This window comes from Sparassis crispa, assembly GCF_003851025.1.
Source record: "Sparassis crispa DNA, contig_000015F, whole genome shotgun sequence".
NCBI lineage: Eukaryota > Fungi > Basidiomycota > Agaricomycetes > Polyporales > Sparassidaceae > Sparassis > Sparassis crispa.
In genome coordinates this window covers 228,627-249,960 of record NW_020939762.1, presented here as the reverse complement: position 1 = coordinate 249,960, position 21,334 = coordinate 228,627, and the positions used below count along the sequence as shown (strand labels likewise).

The following is a 21,334-nucleotide window of genomic DNA, read 5'->3' as shown; positions in this document are numbered from 1 at the left end:
TCAGCATAATACAATATAATAAGGTACTTGAGGGTATGCCGCAAAATTGCGGTCTTAAAAAGTATTAGCTGCGTCGCTTTCCACCCTTGCCCCATCTCTCCACCAGAAATTCGGTCATATACTCATACAGCTCTCTATTAGCCCCACGTCGATTGATACCATGATCACTAAAAGAGTATGAGGTTTGATGATATGCGAAGGTCTCAGATCACTTACCTATCCGTGAACATCCTGAACGAAAAGTTTCGTACCTTCGCCTTGGTAAACATGTCTATGAGATGCGCCGAGTTCGCAAAATGGACGTTGTCGTCTCCTGTGCCATGTGCTAAGAGATACTCAACATCTTGGAACCCAGTAACGTTCGAAATCGATGCAGTGACATAGCCAGCTGGATTGACAGCTGGAAGGTTCATGTACCTCTCGGTGTAGATTGAATCTGACAGAAAATCAGCCATTTACGTTACAAGGGCTCTGGAAGATGCTTACCGTACAGCCGCCAGCTAGTAACAGGCTATAACCGAAACTTCAGCTACAAATGCAATCAACTTGAGCCGAACTTACTGCAACAGCTATTGCCAGAGAATGGATTCCAGCATCGGCTTCCACCACTTTAGAACTCATAAATCCTCCATAGGACTACAAGATGATTGGCTTCCTCCTTTACATAGTGCAGCAGACACTCACCCAACCCCATATACCTACGCGTTTTGGATCTACGTAGTTCTTGGCCGCCCAGACCCTGGAATGCCAGATATGAGCGAGAATCAGAGACAATGATAATTTTGTAACTGACTTAGCAGCATTAATTTGGTCGACTGTCTCCCAGTATCCCAGATTGTCCTTGACTGGATTGCGCAGTTTCCGTCCTTTGTACCCGGTGCCGCGGCCATCTACGATGACCACGATGTACTGCAAAGAACACGCAACGAAATCGTGCCAGTCATGCCCATACATGTAGTTGACCAACTGCGAGCTAGGACCACCGTAGCTGAGATTGCGACAGTAGTTGTTGTGAGCCGATACGGGCAGAAAAATAATTACTCACACACGGAACAGTACAGGATATTTCGTTCGGCCCGAACTATCCATCCTAGGAGGCCGCATCTCAAATGTATTTAGCTCTGATTGAGTGTCAACGACATGTCCACCTTCATGAATAGTATGTGAAGCATACCATAGCCATCACTGTCGATCGTTGAATGAGTAACAATTGGCATCTCGAACTGTCGAAGCGTGTCGTTGAGTTGAGGGTTCTCTGTGAGGACGTAGTTAAAATCTAACAGTTCTCAATCAGCGATGGACGAAAAACCGGCGGTAGTGCACGAACCGTGGTTTCCTGGTTGAACTATTTGTTGCCAGGGGACTTGCGGCCCACGATATGTGAGAAGGTAGAAGCCTCCCTCAGGCGAGAAGTTCGCCTCGTAATAGGCGGGACTGGTTGTATCCGTTAGGCTAGTAAGCTTAGGAGCTCCCGAGGATTTGATGGTGGGCAATTGCACGGAATATATGTGACGTTCTGTAGATGATGGATTGGCGCCTTGAAAATATCTGGATGGGTGACTTCAGCGTTGAACACTCCAAATCAGGTCAATGGTGAGGATATTATACTCAGAAGCGCATGCACATCTGAAGCTCTCGCGAGATTCGAACATGCAGGCGCTTTGGTATGCTATCCTGACGGCTGTCCGCAGTGTAGAACAGCCCACGGTTATATACACTCACACAAGGGTTCGGTTGGCATCCACAGCCAAAATCGTGTCAGTGACCTCCCAGTTGCCGGAAGTGAGAAAGTGAGGTGTAGTGGAATTTGCTGGGCTGAACAATGCGATATGATTATACCCCGAGGAAGTTGGAATAATATCCAGATATGACGGAGACCCGTCTGGAGATAGTTTCGCTGGAATAGGGTAGACGGTCTGCATCTGTGTCACTTCTCTATCAGGAACTAATTGAGACACCGAATATTCTACTAGACACGCACAGCATCGATCCAGCCTTCGTCTCCTTGCTCGCCTTTCTTGCCTAATTTTCTGACGACTTGACCGCGGCTTTTTGGCTCGGTGACAAGATCAAAAAGAACTACCGTGCCGTTATCACCTGCACGATTTACTTCTTTGACGAGAAGTGTCGTGTCTGCGATCCATACCACCTCTTGGATTATGCTGTTATTGGCTGGTTGCCTACTGTCCCAATTGAGCTCTAAGGAGGCACCGGCAAGAGCAGTCGGAGAATAATATCCAGCGTGTATGTCGTTCAGGTACTGGTCCATCTGGAAAACATGCACGGACACCAAAGGATTATTGTATCCCGGTTTGGGATATTTCATGTTGACGTGTTTCGGGTATGGGACAACCGCATTTGCATCCTCTGTGGGATTGTAGATTGGGTACGTATATTCGTCGACGGCTGTCTCGTCAAACCGCAGAAAGGCGATCTTTGAGGCGTCAGGCGACCACCATAAAGCATAATCCGCGGAGAAGACTTCTTCTTCGTATACCCAGTCTGGAACACCATGGAAGAGAGACGCATTACCTGAGGCGGTCACGCGAATAGCAGATGCATGCGGCCTATTTGTCAGATTTAGTTAAATGTCCACAGACAGTCGTGAAACATCGTACGACGGCGACTCTATGACGTAGAGATCGTTATTTGCCACGTATGCAATTGACTGGCCAGTAGGTGACCACTTTGCGTAGGCGACAATCGGAGGATTAGTGACGCTGGTGAGTGGGAATGTAGTCTTAGTATCCAGTTCGTGAACATAGTAATTGCCGAAGCTGGAATGTCGCCATTGCTTTGCGAGGTTAATCGTTGAACGCATCTAAAACACGATGGAAAACACACCTTGACATAGTCAACCTTGATGAGCATATACTTCATATCTGATGAAAGTTTCCAGTCTACCCAATTGAGTAGATGGCCGTGCTCCTGTGGATCGCGGATCGAAATTTAGCAATGATAATTCGGTAACAACCTACGTCTCTGAAGTCCGTGAAGGAAACTAAATTCTTGGTAGTGTTGGTCTTCAAGTCTACCAGTACAATGTGCCCGTCTTTGGTGGTAGCGAACACACCATCCCCGGCTACCAGGGGGGACTCAATCTATTAAGTGAGAGCATCTCACGTACGCTTTCACACACCTTCAGGTACCCAGAGAATACCTTGGCTTTGAGCATTGAACGTGCCGTTGAAGACATGGTCCATCGTGATATGCCGAGTGCCATGCACGCGGAAGGGCGTTCCAGTGTACGACAGAGCAGCAAATATGCCGATAACTGCCGCAGTCAAGACAAGAGCAACAAGACCGATGATTAGCAGGCGCAGTGAAATAGGCCTCCGAGTCTGCAATGTATTTCAGTTTTATGTTGCCGATTCGAGCCACGGCAGTGACTGTGCACACCTTATGTTCTCCTACTGCGAGATGTCCGTCTTCCTCCAAGTCTGCGAGCGTTCCACGAGCACCAGAAGAATGTCTTGCATCCTTGTCCAGAAGGTCGTCCCCTTCGTCGTCAGAACTGGGAGGGTCAAATGGTCCTTCACCATAATATGTCTCCGGTTTCACCACGATCGGACTGAAATTACGATTCGGGATACCCGATGAGTTGGCATTCCGAACATCACCATTGTCGCCCTGGGGAATTGCCTCATAAGCTGAGAACCCCGCCATGTCACGGCGTAGAGCTCGTACAGAGCTGTACAGGAGCCTGAGGCACCGTCTAGTTGGCGACGATGTTTCGTTGGAATTTCCGGTTATCCGTTATAGGTAGAGGATCAAATCTAGCCTACAAAGCTATGTAAAGTTGTATTAGAACATTTAATTTTCTCTAGGTTACGCGCTTATAATGGCAACTTTGCTCCTTCTCCTGCTCCACGACCTGCATGCCATCGCTTACATCGCATTTGTCAATGTTATGGCGAAAACGTCTGGCTGGGATCCCGTCTTGCTGATTTCTCAGGTACGTAAACCCGACGGATAAGCCTTGGAAGCTACAACTTATTGTTTCTACAGATCGTGTCCATGCAATCGCTTCACTACCTTACCCTAGCCGTCCTCGTGCCGCCACTGCTCACAATATTTGCAGAACCCAGCGCGCTGGAATACGATGGAGGCGCCGCTAATGTTGGTATGCGTTTCTTACTGATGAATGGAGGATCTAATGAGAATTCTGCGCATTCACCCAGGGATGGTAATGGATTGGCGGGAGATGGCGGGAAGACTCACTGCTCGCACCGGGGATGATCCTTGGAGCACTTGGAACGCCGTCTGGAGCGGCGGCAAGCAACTAGGGTCTACCATTCCGCACATGGATGACTGGGACGGCCGAATAGACCCAGCACGAGGTTGGATCATCGCTGTCTGCTGGTTGGTTGCGTCGGCAGTGGAGTAAGTTCCGCTAGAGTTCTAGAGAAGGGAATCTTAAACTCTGCCTTTATACAGCGTCTACTATCTATACGCGCTGATAAGGCGGCCCCGTCTGATTCTGGACTTCTCCTTAACCCTCATTTTCAACCATCTGGTCCTGACGACGTATTACTCGAAGTCACTCCCCACATCATTATTCTTCTGGGCGATCATGTTCAGCAGTGCTGCTCTCATGGTCATTACCGCAGAACAGCTTTGTGTGAAGCGGGAGATGGCGGAGGGCCTGGCGGTTGCCCCATCGAACGAGGGAGAAGAGTTGGAGATGGGTGACCTACTAAGACGAGATTAATACTGAATTGATATTGGACAGGCTACATGCGAGGATCCGTGTTTCCATCCGTGGTAATGTCATAGACTGATACTCATTGCTTTTCCCAGAATCGTCGGATGTACCCTATACTTCGATCAGATAATTCCCAGATTCGGCAGTTTTGGAACCACTGGCTCTGCTGTTACGCCTCACACATGTTGCATCTGTCTTGGGTACACGCCTGCTCACGCGCAATGTTTGATGCATTGCGACCTCTTTACGTACAGTGTGCCTCAGCGTGTGCTTTTCTTGCCCGCTCTTGGTTCTCGTCGAACGTGGAAGGCGCCTAGAAAGTCTATGACGGACTGAGTAATACTCAAGCCCTGCAATCTTCTCGACTGTGGTGATTACTCTCCCAGTCAACTCCGAGTAAGTTCTGCCTCGTACCACCGCATTCCCTTCTCCAAGTGTCCCCATACATGCATGCTTCTTTACGTCTCCCGTATGTGTATCCATTATAGTCACCGGACATGAGGGTACGTTAGTCCCACTCCACTCAGCTCAGGAAACGAAGAGGTTGCTGATATTCGTTCACACGTTCGTGTAAATTTTCAGGTGGCCTATTACTATCCATTTCAGGCTTTGCGTGTCCGTGTACATGTCCGTGGGCGGGATACTTGGTGCTGTTCTGGTCAAAACATGTTCATGGTGAAGTTTTCCGGCAGTCTCATGTCCTATGGTCATGATGTGATGCAAAATAACTCGAGGTGCTGTAATGGATCCCCGACGCGGCGAGCTTCACCATCGAACAGCTTCCGAATTTCGCGGCGAGGTGATCAGTTTGACCTGCTCGATTGACAAACACATTGCTCAGCACAATTCAACCGGAAACTTGACGTTGCAGTCCCTGTTGGTTGTGGCCTCCCGCCAGTGCTGCGTTTACCCGGGTTTTATATGATGGGTGCCGTGTATGTATTCCGCTTTGCCTTATCTCACCGTTCGTGCTGAGTAGCGCGTCAGTGAGAACGAGTGCAAGTTACCTGCAAAGACACCTTATTCAGGCGCAAGATATGTGGCTTATTGGTGCAGTCCCATCGTGATCGAACGCCTACAGGTGCCTACGTCCGATGGTCACGATACGCTCGGATATCAGGTTCTTGCTCGTCCCTCTACAAGTATGGCTTCTCTTCTGAAGGGTTACAGCTCTGGACGCAATCTCATCAGTGGTTAGTACCCCTTTCCTTCGGCACTTATTGAACAATTATAGGGTCCAGGCGCAATCTCTCGCCGTGTGTTGTGCCTTGTCTGTGGCGATGATCCTAGTATGCATCTCTGCTGTCAGGCTCGCTTGTTTCTGCCTCTCTTCCGTATGTGTCTCGACTTGGCTCTAGTGTTGTACTGTGCACTGCCGTGGGATAGATCCGTTTGTTCCCCCGGCTCAGCGGTCTATCTCATATGGCTCCAAAAATCGGGGTTGTGACGTTCGACTCATCAACTTCCACTCCGACGACTCGTGCCCGCTATTGTCCAGGGCGCTCATTTACCGTTCATGGGCGTATCTGGTTCTCATCATTACCCTTTATGTCGATGTCACGGGCCTGGATTCAACCCACGTTGGCGACACCAGAACTTGTGCTGGGTGTCCTCTCATCCACATACCCCCATGTGGAAAAATGAAGCGGTATCCGGTGTCTGCTTGAGCTAAGGCTGCAACGCCTGCGTACGCAGACGTGCGAGTCGATTACGCTCAATATAGGATGCTGCGGGCTCGAGGAGTGGGCCTGAGTAGTGTAGTCGGGCCCGATCATCCTGAGCCTTGTGGATGTGATACAGGTGCGTTCAAGCGCGCCATGCCATAGGCACTTGACGTTACGTCTGACTAACATCATTACCCTCGTCGGAATGTGATCAAGTGCCAGGGGAACTCGTGGGCCAAAGGCGTGAGAGTGAGGGAGTGAGGGACAGGATGAAGCTGTGAGTCTCCGATTCCGCGTTCTCTTGCGATTTACTCTCATCGCTGGACAAGGTCGTTCGCCCCGATTGCCTCTTCCATGCGAACGTTCGAGATGTGGATCTGACCTGCGTTCGCCATTAGTAAAGTGCTTTGATTCCCGACGCAGCGTGTCCAGTCGTGGCGTGTTCAAAAGAGTCATTGTTATCCAGCCCAAGAGGCGAGATGAAGAGCCGGCAAACCGGGATGATAGGCGACGCTTCTGAAGAGTCTTGAGCAATAGGCGCCCTTGGTTACTGCGCAGTGCAAGCCGTAGTGCGAACTTGAAGACGACGCGTTGCCTTTACGAGAATCGGCGCCAGTCAGCGTTGACAGCGACTCTCAGGAGGGGCCACTGTGTGATGTTTTGTCGTTCTATGTGATGTATCGCAGCCTGATTAAGGTCTTCTTGTGCAATCATGTCTAGCTATCTGTCAGGGATACGTACTTCAAATATCACCTACCAAGCTAAGGGCACTTGGAGTGGCGAGCGTCTCATATATGGCAGAACTTGTTCGGCATCGTCGGCTCCATTCGATTTCCTCCTATATCCGTGGCTCACCACAGGTCCAGTACGACCGGTTTGCATGTACGAAGTTCTGGATGTTCCGGGCATGGGCAGTTATTACAGCGCGCCACTCCCGTCCTTATGGACTCAGCTAAGCGCACAACAACCTCGGACACCGGGACGTACATAATACAGATCGCTTTGCACTCTATCAGGAAAGGTATCATTCTTCCGAAGCGCCTTGAACAAACGATGCGCGTATTCTTTCTCTCTCACAGCCACGAGGCAAGACGGACTTATAAATTCTTGAAAAGTAACGTCCCTTCTCTCCTCCTTTACTTCCACCCTCACCCCTAGGCAGTTGACATACAGCATGGACACGATCAGGAGCTTGTTGTCCCCCTTCACGGCGAACACCAACCCTCTGCAGGATACTTTGGTAAGTCTAAGAGCCTTACTCAAGCCTCACGCCACTAACTTCCTCAGAAATTGGTGGTCATCGGTGGCGCTGTCGAGACCACTCGACGAGTGTCGGTTTCAGCGTGGAACGGCTTCATCGAATGTAAGTCAGCGGGTGCCACCGAGATCCGGGTGTCTCACTGACAGGTGTCCCATTAGCATTCTTTCTCACTGCGCACTTTAGCCAAGAGGATTACCCGTATGATTGGTGAGCCCCTCTCATTTTCCTCGCTGACTGCAGTAACGTAATGACTTCATTGTAGGCTCATGCACTGGCTTTCCAAGGTACGCAAGAGCGCTGCTTGCGAGCTAGGTCCCTCTGACTCACTTGCACACAGCATCCGGCATGGGGTCGGAGCCGTGAATTTGACATCACAACGCGCTCTGTTTCCCGTCATGGTCTCACGCAGTCCACCAGCGGGGACCTGGAGGACGACGATGAGGGTGACGAAGTGCTCGACGGCGGCCGTAAGAAACGTAAAGGTCGGTATTCAACCACTTTGGCGCTGAGAGCTCATCTCGATTGCATTCATATGGCACTGCAGTCGCTATAGTTCCTAGTCTGGGTAAGTTTGACTCTGCCCTGGATGATGACGTCATATTGACCACACATCTTCCCATAGATACCACGCACACAATCTATTACCGTGGACATTGGCTTCGGGTAAGCACGGGCGTCCAGAAGAATCAGCCTTTTGCTGATAAGGCTCCTTCTAGATAACGCGCACCAAACGCTTCCAGGATTACGGGTCTTATGCAGAGCTCAAGATTAGGTAGAGTCCAACCTCTCTCTGATCTTGGCTTTGCTGACTCTGGAGCCAGTGTCGTCGCCCGCAACAACGATATTCTCAAGAGACTTGTCCTCGAGGCTAAGCGAGAGTATGAGAAGGACGCGGAGCACCGCGTGCACATATTCATGGCCGATACGTAAGATTTCATCCCGTTTCCGAACTGAGATGGTCTCGCTGATGTGGCCGACAGTACGTACGGCTGCTGGAGATGGAACGGCGCACGTCAGAAGCGTCCCATGAGCTCTATCGTTTTGGAGCCAGGTGTCAAGGATATGATTCTGGCGGACTGCAAGGACTTCCTGTGTTCCGAGGAATGGTGAGACAATTTCGCATGAAACATTCTCGCGATGTTGAAATTAACGCGTATTTCGGCTCAGGTATGCTGAGAGAGGTCAGTTTTCTGATCAGTGGCCTCCACCGACGTGGGCGCTGACAGTGCGAATTAGGAATCCCGTTCCGGCGGGGTTACCTGCTGCATGGTGTTCCTGGAAGGTATGTGCTTCTCGACGTTCGGCCCTTGTCACGGGTCTGATACGGTTCCAAAGTGGCAAGACGTCCCTCATTCACAGTTTGGCTGGTGAACTTGGGCTCGACATTTACGTTGTCAGTTTGTCGTCGAAGGGGTGCGTGAGGTCCTACCTCTCGAATGTATTTGACACTGACACTTCGGTGTGAAGTATGAGCGATAATACATTGACGACGTTGATGGGCAACGTACCATCCAGGTAAGCAGCCCTTCATCTATGTGACATACGGAGCCTGACGAGTCTTTGTTCTGCAGATGTATCTTGCTTCTAGAGGATTTAGATGCCGCGTTCACGCGCGGCGTCTCTCGTGACGAGACTTCTACAGGTACTCCGACCAGCAGCAAGACATCCAGCACGACATCGACCGCGAAGAACAAGGATGAGGACAACGACGGGTCCACCTTGAGTTTGAGCGGATTGCTCAACAGTCTTGACGGCGTCGCGGCCGCAGAGGGCCGGTGAGCACAGGCCCATCTTCGTGTCGTAATCCTTTGTCTAAACCTCTGAATGACAGCCTTCTGTTCGCAACCACAAATCACATCGAGCGTCTGGATCCGGCGCTGAGTCGCCCTGGACGCATGGATGTGTGGGTGAACTTCAAGCATGCTACGAAATGGCAAGCCGAAGGCATCTTCAAATGCTTCTTCCCATCGAAGAACACGAAGAGTGATAGCACCCCCGCGTCATCGGCGGCTTCGTCCTGTGCGGACCTCGCAACATCACAGGACAATCTCGCTGTGCCGAAGCGCAAGCGCTTTACTCATGCAATTCCTCTACTCTCAGAGGAAGAGATCACCGTACTTGCTAAGCGATTTGCAGATGCTATTCCCGAGGGAGAACTGAGCGTAAGTGCCGGGACAATTCTCCATATTTTCTCGCCGCCTGAGCGTCTGCTAGGTGGCAGCTCTGCAGGGATACCTTCTCAGGAACAAGACGCGCCCCCAAGAATGTGTAGATGAAGTTGCTGCCTGGTGCGTATTCTTCATTCTCCGATTACGTGAAGTCGGATCTAACATCACGTATTAGGGTCGTCGAAGAACGCGAGACGCGCGCTAAACTGAAGAAAGAGAAGGAGGAGGTAAGTGATGACGCTCGCCGCCCCTCGACGTCTTCTGATGAGATTGGCGTCAGCGCGAGGCTAAAGAGAAGAAGGAAGTTCGTCATTTTTTGTCTCTCATTCCGTAAACAGGCTGATGTGTGACGCAGGCAGAGGAGAAGGCCAAGAAAGAGGTTCGTTCGGCTAAGTTGTTCCTTCGCGCTCCGGCTCACATGGATCTTTTTGCAGAAGGAAGAGGCCGAAGCAAAACTGGTAAAAAAGACTGATCATGCATCATTACAGCGTGGCAGCTGACTCCTTTGTTTCATTTGAAGAAGGAAGAGAAGGCGGCGAAGGAGGTACGTGCGCCTGATGCTCTCTGTCGCGCTGAAGCTAAAACTTGGTGTCTTTCTACAGAAAGCGGAGAAGAAGGAAGCTCGCTCGAAGGCCAAGAAAGCTGCTGAGGCTGCGAAGTCAGAGTCCTCGGATTCCAGCGACTCCAGCGCCGATGAATGCGTCGCTGTCACCACACCTGCTTCCCCACAGTCGGACGCCGAGGACGTCACCAACACGGGCACTGAGGCCGACACGGAAGACAACGTAACCTCCGAGGAAGACGGCTCCGACAAGGTTGGCAAGGAGCCCAATTCGTCCCAGGAGCTTGATGCGGAGACGCGCGATGCGAAGGAGAAATGGGTCGCCGTGAAAGCGCAGCCTCTGGACCCGAGTGTTTGACCTCGTCTGCTGGTCTCATGTCTCTGCTCTGTTTGTACCTGATACTCGGTGTCTGTGCTGGCCAACGTCCCGACTTGCTGTGTGTAGATCGTGTCATGACTTACGATTTGTATGTTTCACGAATTATGACGATGAAATGTTATTCCGAACTGGCAGAGGATGCGGAGCTGGGTAGTAAGTACATCATAACAACCGTAAAGCAACGAACGTGAGATCTGGACAGCCAACAGTGCATGTACTACGAAGATTTTAGAGTCACCTCAGAGAGAGTCTTGAATGCCTCCTTGTATGCATCCAGGAGCGCCTTGACCCGTGTCCGCTCAGCCACTAATGCCTCATCCTCATTCAGAAGCTCTGCAAATAGATCCGGTTTGTATAAAGATGCCACGAGACGGTTTTGCACTTGTTGCGACGTGTTGTTCACGAGCAGGTGCATGATGGCCTTCGGCACCAGATCCTGAATTGTCTGGCGGACAATGCTGAAATATGATGCAATCAATGCACGGATGAGGTTCGCCTCCATCTCTTCATGCATGCTCAGGTGTACGCTGCTGCCGTCATAAGCCTGGAAGTTCGTCAGCGCCACTGCACGTACAACAAGCCAAGAAATCACATACAGCTTCGATGTGTCTGCCGAGGCTCTTCATATCGAATGCCGCATTGTTTCCCTCCAATGACCGTTTTCCTGCCATCAACCCTGTCTCCAGGATGGCTTCTCCGCCGGAAACGTCACGCCCTACAGGAGAGATGCCTGTCCCTGTGCTTGAACGTTCAATGCTGGAGCCGGCCAGCGGTCCAGGGCCGTTCTGCCCGAAGAAGTAATTTAAGAACGTTTCCTTCGTAGTGCCAGACTGAGTTGACGTTCTTGGAACCCCGTTCTGAGTGCCAGACGAATGTCGCAGCGTATGGTGATGGTGTCCCTTCGGTGCAGGGGAGGATGGACGGCGTGGTGCAGTAGTGACAGAGACTGTTGCCGCCGTTGTTCGCGCACGGTCGTGAACAGTGGAAGATACCGAACGCGCATCACGAGGGTGGGCTCCGTTGACGCCGCTGGATTCGTCTGTCGACGATTCTTCTTCATCTGGTGCAGTGTTCCCGTTCACCAATTCGACTGAAGAAGGCTGCGACTTGTCACTACCATGGTCACGACGCGCGCACAGAACACTTACACGTGGCGGAATTTGTTTTGCTGGAGCAGGACTTGACGCAGCTTGTGTCGTCACTGCAGATCCGGAGATGAACGCCGGATGGTTCGTGTTGATGTAGGCGGTCTGAATGTCAATCAGGCTTTGCGTGTATTCGGTAGCCGGTCCTAACCGTTCGCGCAACAGTTCCGAAACCACCTCCACTAATTGTGCATGCAATGTAGGGAATCGTTGGAGTTCCTGACATCGCGACTGTCAGCTTTGCAGACAAATTTGCAGGTAAGTTGCCTACCGAGCTCGTGCAGTTATGACAGATTTTCACTAACTCCTCGTACACCAGCTCCACGCAGCGTAAACTTGGTGCTTCCAGCAACTTGATCTGAGGCTTCACAAGGAGGTCAAACGCGATTTCTGGAACGAACAGGCTCGGTCTCGGGCCTGTTGAGTTTCGAATCGCCGTGCGGATATCCTGGTTGTCCAAGTTTTGTGTCGCATCGATCGACCCAAGGGCAGCTCCGAACACGTCGTTGAAGATGTAGTATATCCTCGCGCCGCCAGAAAGCTCCTTCGTCGAGATGTCGACGCTCGTTCCATCGATCGACGCGACGAAATCTCGGGCGAACTGAGTCATCAGACGCAGCACGAGCGCTCCTTGCTGCAGAAAGTGAGGACTTAGGGCCGTTGCATATGCAGAATCACCTTACTTGGTTAGTATCGCCATACACCGCCGAGTCACCAAACGAGTTTAATTCCTGCTGCGCTTGGCCCATCAGCGTGTTTAACCGCGCTTTCATATCCGGTAGCTTGTCTCGTATGTGGTTCATGAGCACCTAGTCCACGTGAGCACACCGACCACGCATAAGTCACTCGTGCAACATACCTGGTTCAGCGTCTTCGCTAGATACCGCGTCCCATTTTTGTGAGCGATGTTTCTGTACGACGGGTGATTCACCAAAAACTCCGTCTCGCTGTCAAGCGCATCCTTCATGTTCTTCTCCGCGTTGATATCCTGCTGGCTCCGGTTCACCACACCGATGAACCCCAGCTTCAGTGGGTATATGCGCCCCGTCAGGATGTCCAGCGCGTTCGTCCCCGCGTCCATCAGGTCCAACTTCGTGAGCACACCGATCGTGCGTCGGCCTTGTGGGTCCACAGATCGCGCGAGCTTGAGCGACTCCGAGTTCGCCAGGTCCACATTCGCTGCAGACACGGATAGAATCACGCTGCAATTGCAGTCAGAGCATTCGGCGCCTACCCATCGAACTACACGCACCAATTCGGTTTCGAAATGTAGTCTAAAACGAGACTCCGAATCTGTCGTTCAATGTCGCTCGGTTGGTCGCCCACAGGGATCTATGGGAGGCGTGTGAGTATGCTTGTCAAGCCCACCAATGCAGAATCGTTGGAATCCAGTGGAAACATATCAGTGTGAAGAGGTATGATATACAGTACAGAAACAAAAACAGCGACCGGCGCAGTGCAAAAAGGGTATTGTCGCATCGACGGCCAGACATGGCTACGTCCCCTGCACGGTGCTCCTTGCGCAGGGTCCACTGTCTCTTCTGAGAATTCAAAATCAATCAAGCTGTGACGGAGTCCAGATCACCCAGGGTTGCAAATATTCAGCGACTGTCCACTCAATGAACAGCCAACACCCATTAGCTGCCTAAGTCAGCTGGACACTGCTCAAATCTGGTCTTCCTACGCGAGCTCGAGCACTGTTGGCGAAGTTGAAGTTGATCAAGAGTGACCCAAAGCACGATGAGGGACGTCGATGATTGCGCGTCGCGTATATCACCACGTGTCTTGTAGAAAGGTATTCCAGCATCGTGAGTATAAGTATGAGCAGCCGGATCGTGACGTTGCGAAATTTCCTGCTTAGCAAGAAGAAGTGATTCGAACAGGTGGTGAAGGCGCGTACAAGGCGTGTGTCGCAGGGAGAACCACACGCGTTCACCGCATCCACTTCACACTGGAATCACTTCCGGTTGGTGCTTCCGACCAGACAGCCAAAACTAATTGCACATCGAGCGAGTTCCAGATGCAGAGACGATGCTCTCCAAAACTGCACCTTGGCCTCTGAAACCGTTGATTCTCGGCCTTGCACGCACCTTTGTCAACCCTGGAAGGTCCACGAGTGTAAGGTCGAGAACATTCGGGCTGTATATCCGGAGATGTATCGGAAGCTTGCTGATACCCTTGTTCTGCCCGGCTACCCTGAAGGTTTCCTGCTCGATCTCCCGGCGGATCTCGTTGAAGTCCGTGAACCTCTTGTCGACGTGCAGGAACTGGCCCCATTCCGTGTATGATGGAGGCAGCGAACCTGTTGTTTGTTCATGCAGAGGCGTGTGGATTAGCTGCAGGACGAGTGGCCGGCGGGTCACAATGCCCTGTCCGCGAGGAAGGAAGTCTCGGCCGACAATTCTGCAAAGGAGAGTTAGCAGGTTCGCACTACAACTGTGCCCAGAACGTACGTTTCGAGAACGCTAGACTTCCCCGCAGATTGGCTGCCCACCTATGAATTGCGTGAACGACGAACGAAGCGACGTTCATCCGAAACTTACCACAGCCAACTGGGGCATGTCCAGTTCCCCTCCTTCACGACCACCATTAGAACGAGAAAAATTGCTAGAGAGCATGTCTTACCGAGGTTAGCGAAGGTATCTTGAAGCTTGTTCACGAGCTTAATGAGGTCGGCGTCCATGATGTAGTAAGAGAGGGAGAGCGGAAAGACAAACACGACTGGTCGTGCAGAGAAACTGCACGCTTGCATTGTGCAGCGCGTCAAACCGGCAAGTCACGATGCAGTTACGCGCGTGTCACGGCGTCTGCCGGGCGACGGCAAGTGTCATCGAACGGTTCGAACCTAGTCGCGGTACAAACTTGAATGCATCTTGAATGCATCACTGGCTGGTCGGCGGATACTCAGATATCTCAGACACATGGTGTATCTGCGATGAAATGATGCGGCAGCTTTTGACACTCTATGCTGGCGCCAGTGCCTTAGCTATGGTTTCTCCAATCCGATTCCTTGCGTAGGGCCCACTACAACAGTCTGCAGCCAGGGGCATACCGTGACTGCAACAGGAGATACACGAGCAAGTTCTACACGACCCAGCGTGACAATAACGAAAGATGTACATAACAGTGAATAACGCGATCTGCGCCCACCAACGCTCAAGAAACACTCTATGGCTTAGCTTGAACATGCATGTGGCCCGTTTCAACCAGAATGCAAGTCTATCAGGTATCTGCCCTTGAATCCTTGACGTTCTCTGCCCATGCGCGAATCATCGCATCGCGCTCAGACCGCAATGGTGAGCTTGGGCCCGGAAGGCCTCTATTTCTCCCAGAGCGAGGCTTGCCACCAGGAGAAATTGGGGATGCGGCCCGCAGCGTCTGCACCACCCGCAACACCGGAGAAAAAGCTGAACCCTGTCCTCCACGACCCTCACGTTGGGAGTAAACATCCGTTGTAGCCGACGAGAGTGTTGGAGAGGTGTCTCCATCCCGCGCTCGGCATCGTGTGAGTTGATGAGACCCGGTCAAGGTGGGACCCCGACTGGAGCCTTTTGGTGAGTCCATCTGAGACGAATACCGTTCCGTGGTGCCTTGAGGAGAAAGGCTGGTGGTCTGCGGCAGAGTGGGAGTAGCCGGGAAGATGTCGGTGGCCACAACGCCGCGCCAACGCTTGGTCGGGGACAGTCCGCCTAACATGACTGTGCGGTGACTGGGAGGGTGGTGTAGAGATGGGGAGGATCCAAGGATGGGGCATCCACGATCTTGCAGCGCTGCTCTGATATACCCATGGCGAGATCTCAGGAACCGCGGGAACAAACGCACTGGCACGCCTGCAAGTACAACAAAGCAACATGCGTAAGCGTGATGAAACGTGATAGCGTTTTGTGGCACACTCAGGAGGATGAAATCTGCTACAACAGAACGATCCAATTGCGTCTCGTTTCAAGTTGTATCGTGCAGTACGGATGTCTCTCGTCTTCACCTACAAAGGGGCAGAAGTAAACTTGAACGAAGTTCAAGTCCATAGGCTACTTACGCAATGTCACTTGTCAGCCCAGGACAATGGGATCGCACAGTATTCATGGAAAAATAGTTGGAAGGAGCCTTTGTGTGGCGAGGGAAGGTATGAAATTAGCGCTCGGAGGTATTGCCAGTGACCCTGTAGCAACCTCGTTGCACGGTATCTGTAGCAGTTACTGAGCTTGCTGTTGGTCGGCATTGAGTATCTCGTGTGTAGCGGATACATCTGCGAGAAGACATTAATTGCTCGCACCAGCATCATGCACGTAGTCTGAGATATCAACATGTAAGTCCGAGAACTTATATGACGGTCGGACCAACACACTCACAGTGACGTTCGAAGCGATGGTATTGCAGGGATGCACCGGCTCTGATTGTGAATGCGTATGCGTGGTCAGCAGTGGTCTGAGATGAAATGCGTTCCAGTCCAGTGGTGTAACCTTCGCCTACATGAGGACAAGCCGCAATTCGCTTGCAATTGAAGGTAGAGGTTGAAGTGGAAACAAATGGACGGGATTTTACCGGCGAGCACCGTTTCCAGAACTAGACTCGGATTTGAATGACATCATCTCTGTCTTTAGAAGGAGCCGGAAGGCATTCATTCAACTTAAGTTGATGATGCTCGCGATGCTAAGCGTGGTCAGCCTTGCATACGCATCGAGTAATTTCTATAGCCCGAGATGTAAATGGAACTTCATATGCATATGACGATGTGAACAAGCACGAGAGTGTCGAACAGGTGGGAGGACGTGAGGATGCAGTCCTTGTTCCGGTATTCAGTGTACCAGTCCAGCTTGCGGAGAGGTAGACGACGCATCCGATCCAACATCGACATTATCGCAATTGAACAATCAGTTTCCGAGATGCAGTCCGCAGAACGAGGTTGGAACGGAGCACTGCATATAAGTACCGCCAGGCCAGCGAGCGACCTTGACCTACTGTATCTGGTTGCAGAGAGCTCAGTCGACTTTTCTGGCTGCTTACGAAACCGCTAATGTCATTGAACAATGTACAAAGATCCGACCTGAAAGTCGGTTGACGACCGACACCATTAGATGGGATGTTAACGTATAAAAATCTAGGTTGCAGAAACGCACAAAGCGAACGAAAGCAGGACAGGAATATAGTGATGTAGCGGGTCATGACCATCATGACGTCGGACTGTCTTCGAGCGTGAGCGGTCGATATGTCCGGGGGGTGTAGAAAGCCTGTGGTTGCAGTTCCATAGACTGCTCCGACTCTAGAGGCGCATCTAGCCGCTCCAGCATGCCCATCCGCCGCCGCTTTTCGCCCACCTTCCAAATTACGTCCTTCAGTTCTTGTACCACCTCTCCACCTGGGGCCCAGCGTTCAAGTCTAGCTTGCGGAGGTGGCTCTGACAGCGTCAGGGAGCCGAACACGCCGTTCTCGCGCTTGGCTTTCGCCAGGCGGATGCGTTCTTCCCGTGAGAGCCTTGACCGCTCGCGGGTGAACAGCGGCCCATCGCCGGAGTCAGCCTGGAATACCTGCTCTAGGCCAGGTGGAGGAAGGTGTTTTGATGAGGTGGTGAGCAGCAGATGTTCAGTCGCGTCGTCGAGGTCCTCGTCACCGCGGTCAATGCCCAAACCGAGTGCTTCTTGCTCCCCGGATATGCTCGCGATGTCAGGCTGATCCAGAGCCGGCGACGCGGGAATATGCCTGTCTGATTGTTCACTCCCCGTGTCCTGACCGAGTGCAGGCGTATCGTCGCCGTACGAATTTACGTCGTCGACAACTGGAGACGGAGAGATGATGTCAAGGAGGCGCTCCCGACCGCGCTCGCACTCGCGCAGTGCAAAACCCAGCTCCTTCCGAAGACGATCGTATGCTTGGAAAGCTGGATGATCCTGGACGGAAGACAGGCCCAGAGAATCCTCATCAACCTCCTGAGGTGACGCCTGTTCGCGCAAAACCGTAACACATTGCTCGAGGTGATCTCTTGCATCGTTCAGTGATGTAGCAATAGCGTCTACGTGTGCCGCAAACCGAGATAAGTGACTGGGCATCGGCGCGAAGGACACAATCTCGGACATCGTCCGTGCGCAGCGATTCTGAGCCGACTTCGCAGCCCCGTCAATTGGTATTGGTGCAGGGCTACCCGCTCGTGATTTCGACGCGGGGCTCGGCCGCTGGTCCTTGATACGCTTCTTCTCCGCATCGTCAAGAGCCTCCACGAGTCTCGAAGACGCATCTTCGAATGTACTTGTAAGGAGAGCCATCACCGACCGCACATCTTCCCAGTAACACTCGTCCTCGTCGTCCTCGTCAAAGCGAAGAGCTAGAAGATGGGAACACGCGTACCGCTTCGCGGACAATGCACCATGCAGTGCTAGACGAAGGCCAGACAGCGATAGTGGGTGTCGGGTAGTGTGCACCGGGGTGAAACGCGATGAGGAAGTTATAGTCGGGGGCGGTGATGGTCCATGACCAAGGTGGAAATAAGGCTGGGTGGTGTAGCTCGGTGGAAGGATACCGAAAGTTTCCATACCTGCGCTCCTACGTTTCCGGTGCATGCCTAGTGCAGCAGCTCCGAAGTACTCGGCAGAGGGGAATGACGACGGTTGCTCGGACGACGACGCGTCGTCACCTTCTTCCTGCACGTCGGGAAGTGTGTCAGAAAACTGCGGACTTACAGGCGCGCTCATGCTCTCGAAGTTGGATCCGTTGGCATTTGACAATACGGATAGGCCAGACCGTGTGCGCTGCTTACGTTTCATGAGATGCGCAGTTGGGCTTCCTGCCGATGCGAGCGACGCGTATGAGCCGTTCCACGTCGCACGCTTATTTGCAGGCATCGATATCGGGCGCTGGCGCCAGGCAGGCGCGGATACAGGCCGCGGGTGGTCGAGCGAGAACGATGACATCATCGGTGACGACGGCGCATACATCTCCGAAAGCTGCGCAAGCTGAGACGGATCGGTGAGGGCAGATAGAAGCTGGCGCACGTTGTCGCACTGCGTCTGGGTCGTGTGCAGCGATGACTGCAGAGTGACGCGAAGACCTGAGGACGGCGACTGCGGACTCGTCGGGCCGTAGAATATACTGGACGTATACAGTCAGAACTGGGAAGTAAAACATCATGCCCGCCATAATCACCTTCGTTCCTCTGTCTCGATGATCGTAATAGCTTCGTTCACGGCAGAGTCCCAAACGTTCCCCGCCGATATCACTTCGTTCACAACATTTAATGTCTGAGGCACTCAATCAGCCACGCGCATCAGGCACAACGTACGCACTCACCGAAGTGATAACGTCCGCCTTCTGGTTGTTTGACCTTTTAGACTGCCAAGCGTACGCCGCCCATGCGAATAAGAAAATAGCAATAAAGTAATACTCTGCAGACAGAGCCGCAACTGAAAGGGAAAGGATGAGTATTGGCCACTGAATCTCGCTGAACTCGGGCCGCGCGTGTGCGTTCGCCATGCGGGTCGGTAACCACTGATCCAGTCGCGCAGCAGTGGTCGGCGACGGGTCCTCTTCGCTGGTGTCTTGTAGCCTTCCCGGAAGCTCAGGGGAGAAGGTACGACGGGTTGCGCTTGGTGGGGCAGCTATAGACGAAGACAGCAGTGAAGAAGATATGACGTCGTACTTGAAGCGCTCAGCGAATGTTTGCTCTTGCGACGACCGTGACGAGTATAAGGCGGAATAAATGTCCTGGATGCAGATGCTCGTGATCTATACTCGTCAAGTTAGACGCGATACTCACCTGAAGGGTATTCGCGAGGAACGACGGCATTCGCTCCAGACCAAAGAGTCTCGCTCTGCCAGGGGAGGGTTGCAGAGTGAATTCAGAGACTCCACCAGGCATATCCTCAGGGTACTCGCCCGCCACTAGCGCACATAAATCAAAGTGAAGTCAGTGAAATAGCTTGCCAAACGAAATATTGACGGACGTTCGAAGTATTCTTCGAGAGGATGCTCTTCGAAAATTGGTTGCGCCATGTCCCATGAATTTCGAAACGGTTCGTCAAATATGTCGTGAATACTGTGGTATATAGAAAGGAACGGACAGGTTGTAAATACCGAGGAAAGTGGGCAGAAACGCAGACAGTCGACGGCGACAATCGACTTATTATTGTGTGACAAGCAATAATGGTGAGACGCCAAATATAGCATGTTGTGACTCCTGATCTGCGCGTGACAAATTATGTCGCGGTGAATCTCGGCGACTGGTCCACGGCTTTGACTTTGACTCTCTCGCTTATTTTCCGGAATGTCTTTAGAACTTTACAGCATCAATTCAGAGACATCGAACATTGCAGAATTGCTTTCAAATGTGCTTGTTCTTTCGAATGAAATATTCTACCCAGAGGCCAAGTCAAAATATGCATCTCAACTACTGTGGAAGGATCATTTGTTTCCGCTAAATGCATGATTCTCTATCTTGCACCTCTCTTAGAGATATATGAAAGCTCAGACCCTGTTGCATTCATCTTTGCTAATCCCTGCAAGCACATCATGCATCGTAGTAGGGGAGAGACAGAAAATATCCATATCTGACTTGCAGGAGTGCTACTGGAATATAGGAGATGGTGTTTCTCTATGCAAAATCTACATACTCTACTTTAGAACTATACAGGTCAGTAATGGCTATGAGACCCAACATAAGGTTCATCAAAATTTCCAACCCATAGGCTTGCATACCAATGATGAGAACCAGAAGATTGGATAGTAAAATATGCCAGACATTAGACATTATGAATGTCACTCTTATGCTTTCAGAGGTACTCTTGCAGACATAAATTACTTCAAGCAAAGTCAGAATGTTTTTGGAAGGGTAATTGTGGACAAATGCTGAGAACAGGCAATTCTTTGCCAAATTTGATAGGTGTGCATCCAGACATCTTAGTGTATTGTGGCTGCAACAGTGGTCCCCAGCTGGTGCAGCATTGTCAGCTCAAGAGTGTGTTTGACTTTGGTGAGAATAATGGTAGAGTTTTCAGTTTAGATCATTTTCATCAGAGGACTCATGAGACACTGGTTCTGTGATGTATCTTCACATGCAGGACATTTACAAAATTTCTGTTCCAATGAAAATGTTCTACTATATAAAGTATTTATATTCTGAACCATCTGAGCTTTCTGAGATGAGCAAGGAAGCTTAGTTAAGCCTTGCAGTATGTGAAGAACTAAAAAGAAAAACACTGCTTGATAAGTATGGTCAACACACAAGTTGCCTGTTTAAGTGATTTCTGGTCAGCATCAAAGTATTGAAACCTTATGAGAATGCTCACAACCATCTGATGATGTGTTCTAAATTCATTTTTAGAATTTCTAAGAGTATATGCACATATTACTAACTTTACTGATAATTTATTTTGCATAGTTACCATAGAAGACATGGCAGTTGCTACATGACCTGCTTTAGGTTTTCTTTGTGAAAAGCTGCTTATATAAGGCTACACTTTTTGA

The 21,334-nt window shown here is 51.3% G+C and overlaps 7 protein-coding genes across 7 annotated transcripts; 3 read left to right on the top strand and 4 right to left on the bottom strand.

Moving 5' to 3' along the window:
* Positions 1-64: 64 nt before the first annotated feature.
* SCP_1600830 (Probable dipeptidyl-aminopeptidase) lies at positions 65-3,666 on the bottom strand (the record flags this gene model as incomplete). Its single annotated transcript, XM_027764533.1, has 16 exons — positions 65-167; positions 217-436; positions 487-511; positions 562-636; positions 685-739; positions 794-988; positions 1,046-1,121; positions 1,175-1,276; positions 1,328-1,548; positions 1,723-1,922; positions 1,982-2,567; positions 2,619-2,794; positions 2,845-2,928; positions 2,979-3,082; positions 3,140-3,341; positions 3,400-3,666. The coding sequence occupies 16 exons, from the start codon at positions 3,664-3,666 to the stop codon at positions 65-67; spliced, it is 2,691 nt and encodes an 896-aa protein (XP_027620334.1).
* Positions 3,667-3,841: 175 nt separating this feature from the next.
* On the top strand, positions 3,842-4,711 carry SCP_1600820 (hypothetical protein; the record flags this gene model as incomplete). The annotated part of the gene is made up of 4 exons (XM_027764532.1): positions 3,842-3,955; positions 4,009-4,123; positions 4,182-4,383; positions 4,438-4,711. The coding sequence occupies 4 exons, from the start codon at positions 3,842-3,844 to the stop codon at positions 4,709-4,711; spliced, it is 705 nt and encodes a 234-aa protein (XP_027620333.1).
* Positions 4,712-5,626: 915 nt separating this feature from the next.
* SCP_1600810 (hypothetical protein) lies at positions 5,627-5,903 on the top strand (the record flags this gene model as incomplete). The annotated part of the gene is made up of 2 exons (XM_027764531.1): positions 5,627-5,640; positions 5,693-5,903. 2 exons carry the CDS (start codon positions 5,627-5,629, stop codon positions 5,901-5,903), a joined length of 225 nt encoding a protein of 74 aa, XP_027620332.1.
* A 1,640-nt stretch (positions 5,904-7,543) lies between these two features.
* On the top strand, positions 7,544-10,718 carry SCP_1600800 (Mitochondrial chaperone BCS1; the record flags this gene model as incomplete). The annotated part of the gene is made up of 23 exons (XM_027764530.1): positions 7,544-7,609; positions 7,657-7,732; positions 7,789-7,837; positions 7,893-7,914; positions 7,968-8,112; positions 8,175-8,195; positions 8,253-8,293; positions 8,347-8,402; positions 8,452-8,556; positions 8,611-8,736; positions 8,798-8,811; positions 8,867-8,912; positions 8,966-9,043; positions 9,098-9,145; positions 9,202-9,405; positions 9,462-9,792; positions 9,845-9,918; positions 9,974-10,025; positions 10,079-10,102; positions 10,154-10,177; positions 10,233-10,256; positions 10,319-10,342; positions 10,401-10,718. 23 exons carry the CDS (start codon positions 7,544-7,546, stop codon positions 10,716-10,718), a joined length of 1,968 nt encoding a protein of 655 aa, XP_027620331.1.
* Positions 10,719-10,956: 238 nt separating this feature from the next.
* SCP_1600790 (Dynamin-related protein) lies at positions 10,957-14,567 on the bottom strand (the record flags this gene model as incomplete). The annotated part of the gene is made up of 11 exons (XM_027764529.1): positions 10,957-11,283; positions 11,336-11,839; positions 11,888-12,103; positions 12,156-12,518; positions 12,568-12,693; positions 12,744-13,086; positions 13,137-13,216; positions 13,975-14,287; positions 14,338-14,378; positions 14,428-14,459; positions 14,510-14,567. 11 exons carry the CDS (start codon positions 14,565-14,567, stop codon positions 10,957-10,959), a joined length of 2,403 nt encoding a protein of 800 aa, XP_027620330.1.
* Positions 14,568-15,106: 539 nt separating this feature from the next.
* SCP_1600780 (hypothetical protein) lies at positions 15,107-15,580 on the bottom strand (the record flags this gene model as incomplete). Its single annotated transcript, XM_027764528.1, has 1 exon — positions 15,107-15,580. One exon carries the CDS (start codon positions 15,578-15,580, stop codon positions 15,107-15,109), a length of 474 nt encoding a protein of 157 aa, XP_027620329.1.
* Positions 15,581-17,052: 1,472 nt separating this feature from the next.
* Positions 17,053-19,864, bottom strand: SCP_1600770 (predicted protein; the record flags this gene model as incomplete). Its single annotated transcript, XM_027764527.1, has 5 exons — positions 17,053-18,964; positions 19,019-19,113; positions 19,163-19,576; positions 19,629-19,753; positions 19,816-19,864. 5 exons carry the CDS (start codon positions 19,862-19,864, stop codon positions 17,053-17,055), a joined length of 2,595 nt encoding a protein of 864 aa, XP_027620328.1.
* Between the last annotated feature and the right edge of the window lie 1,470 nt (positions 19,865-21,334).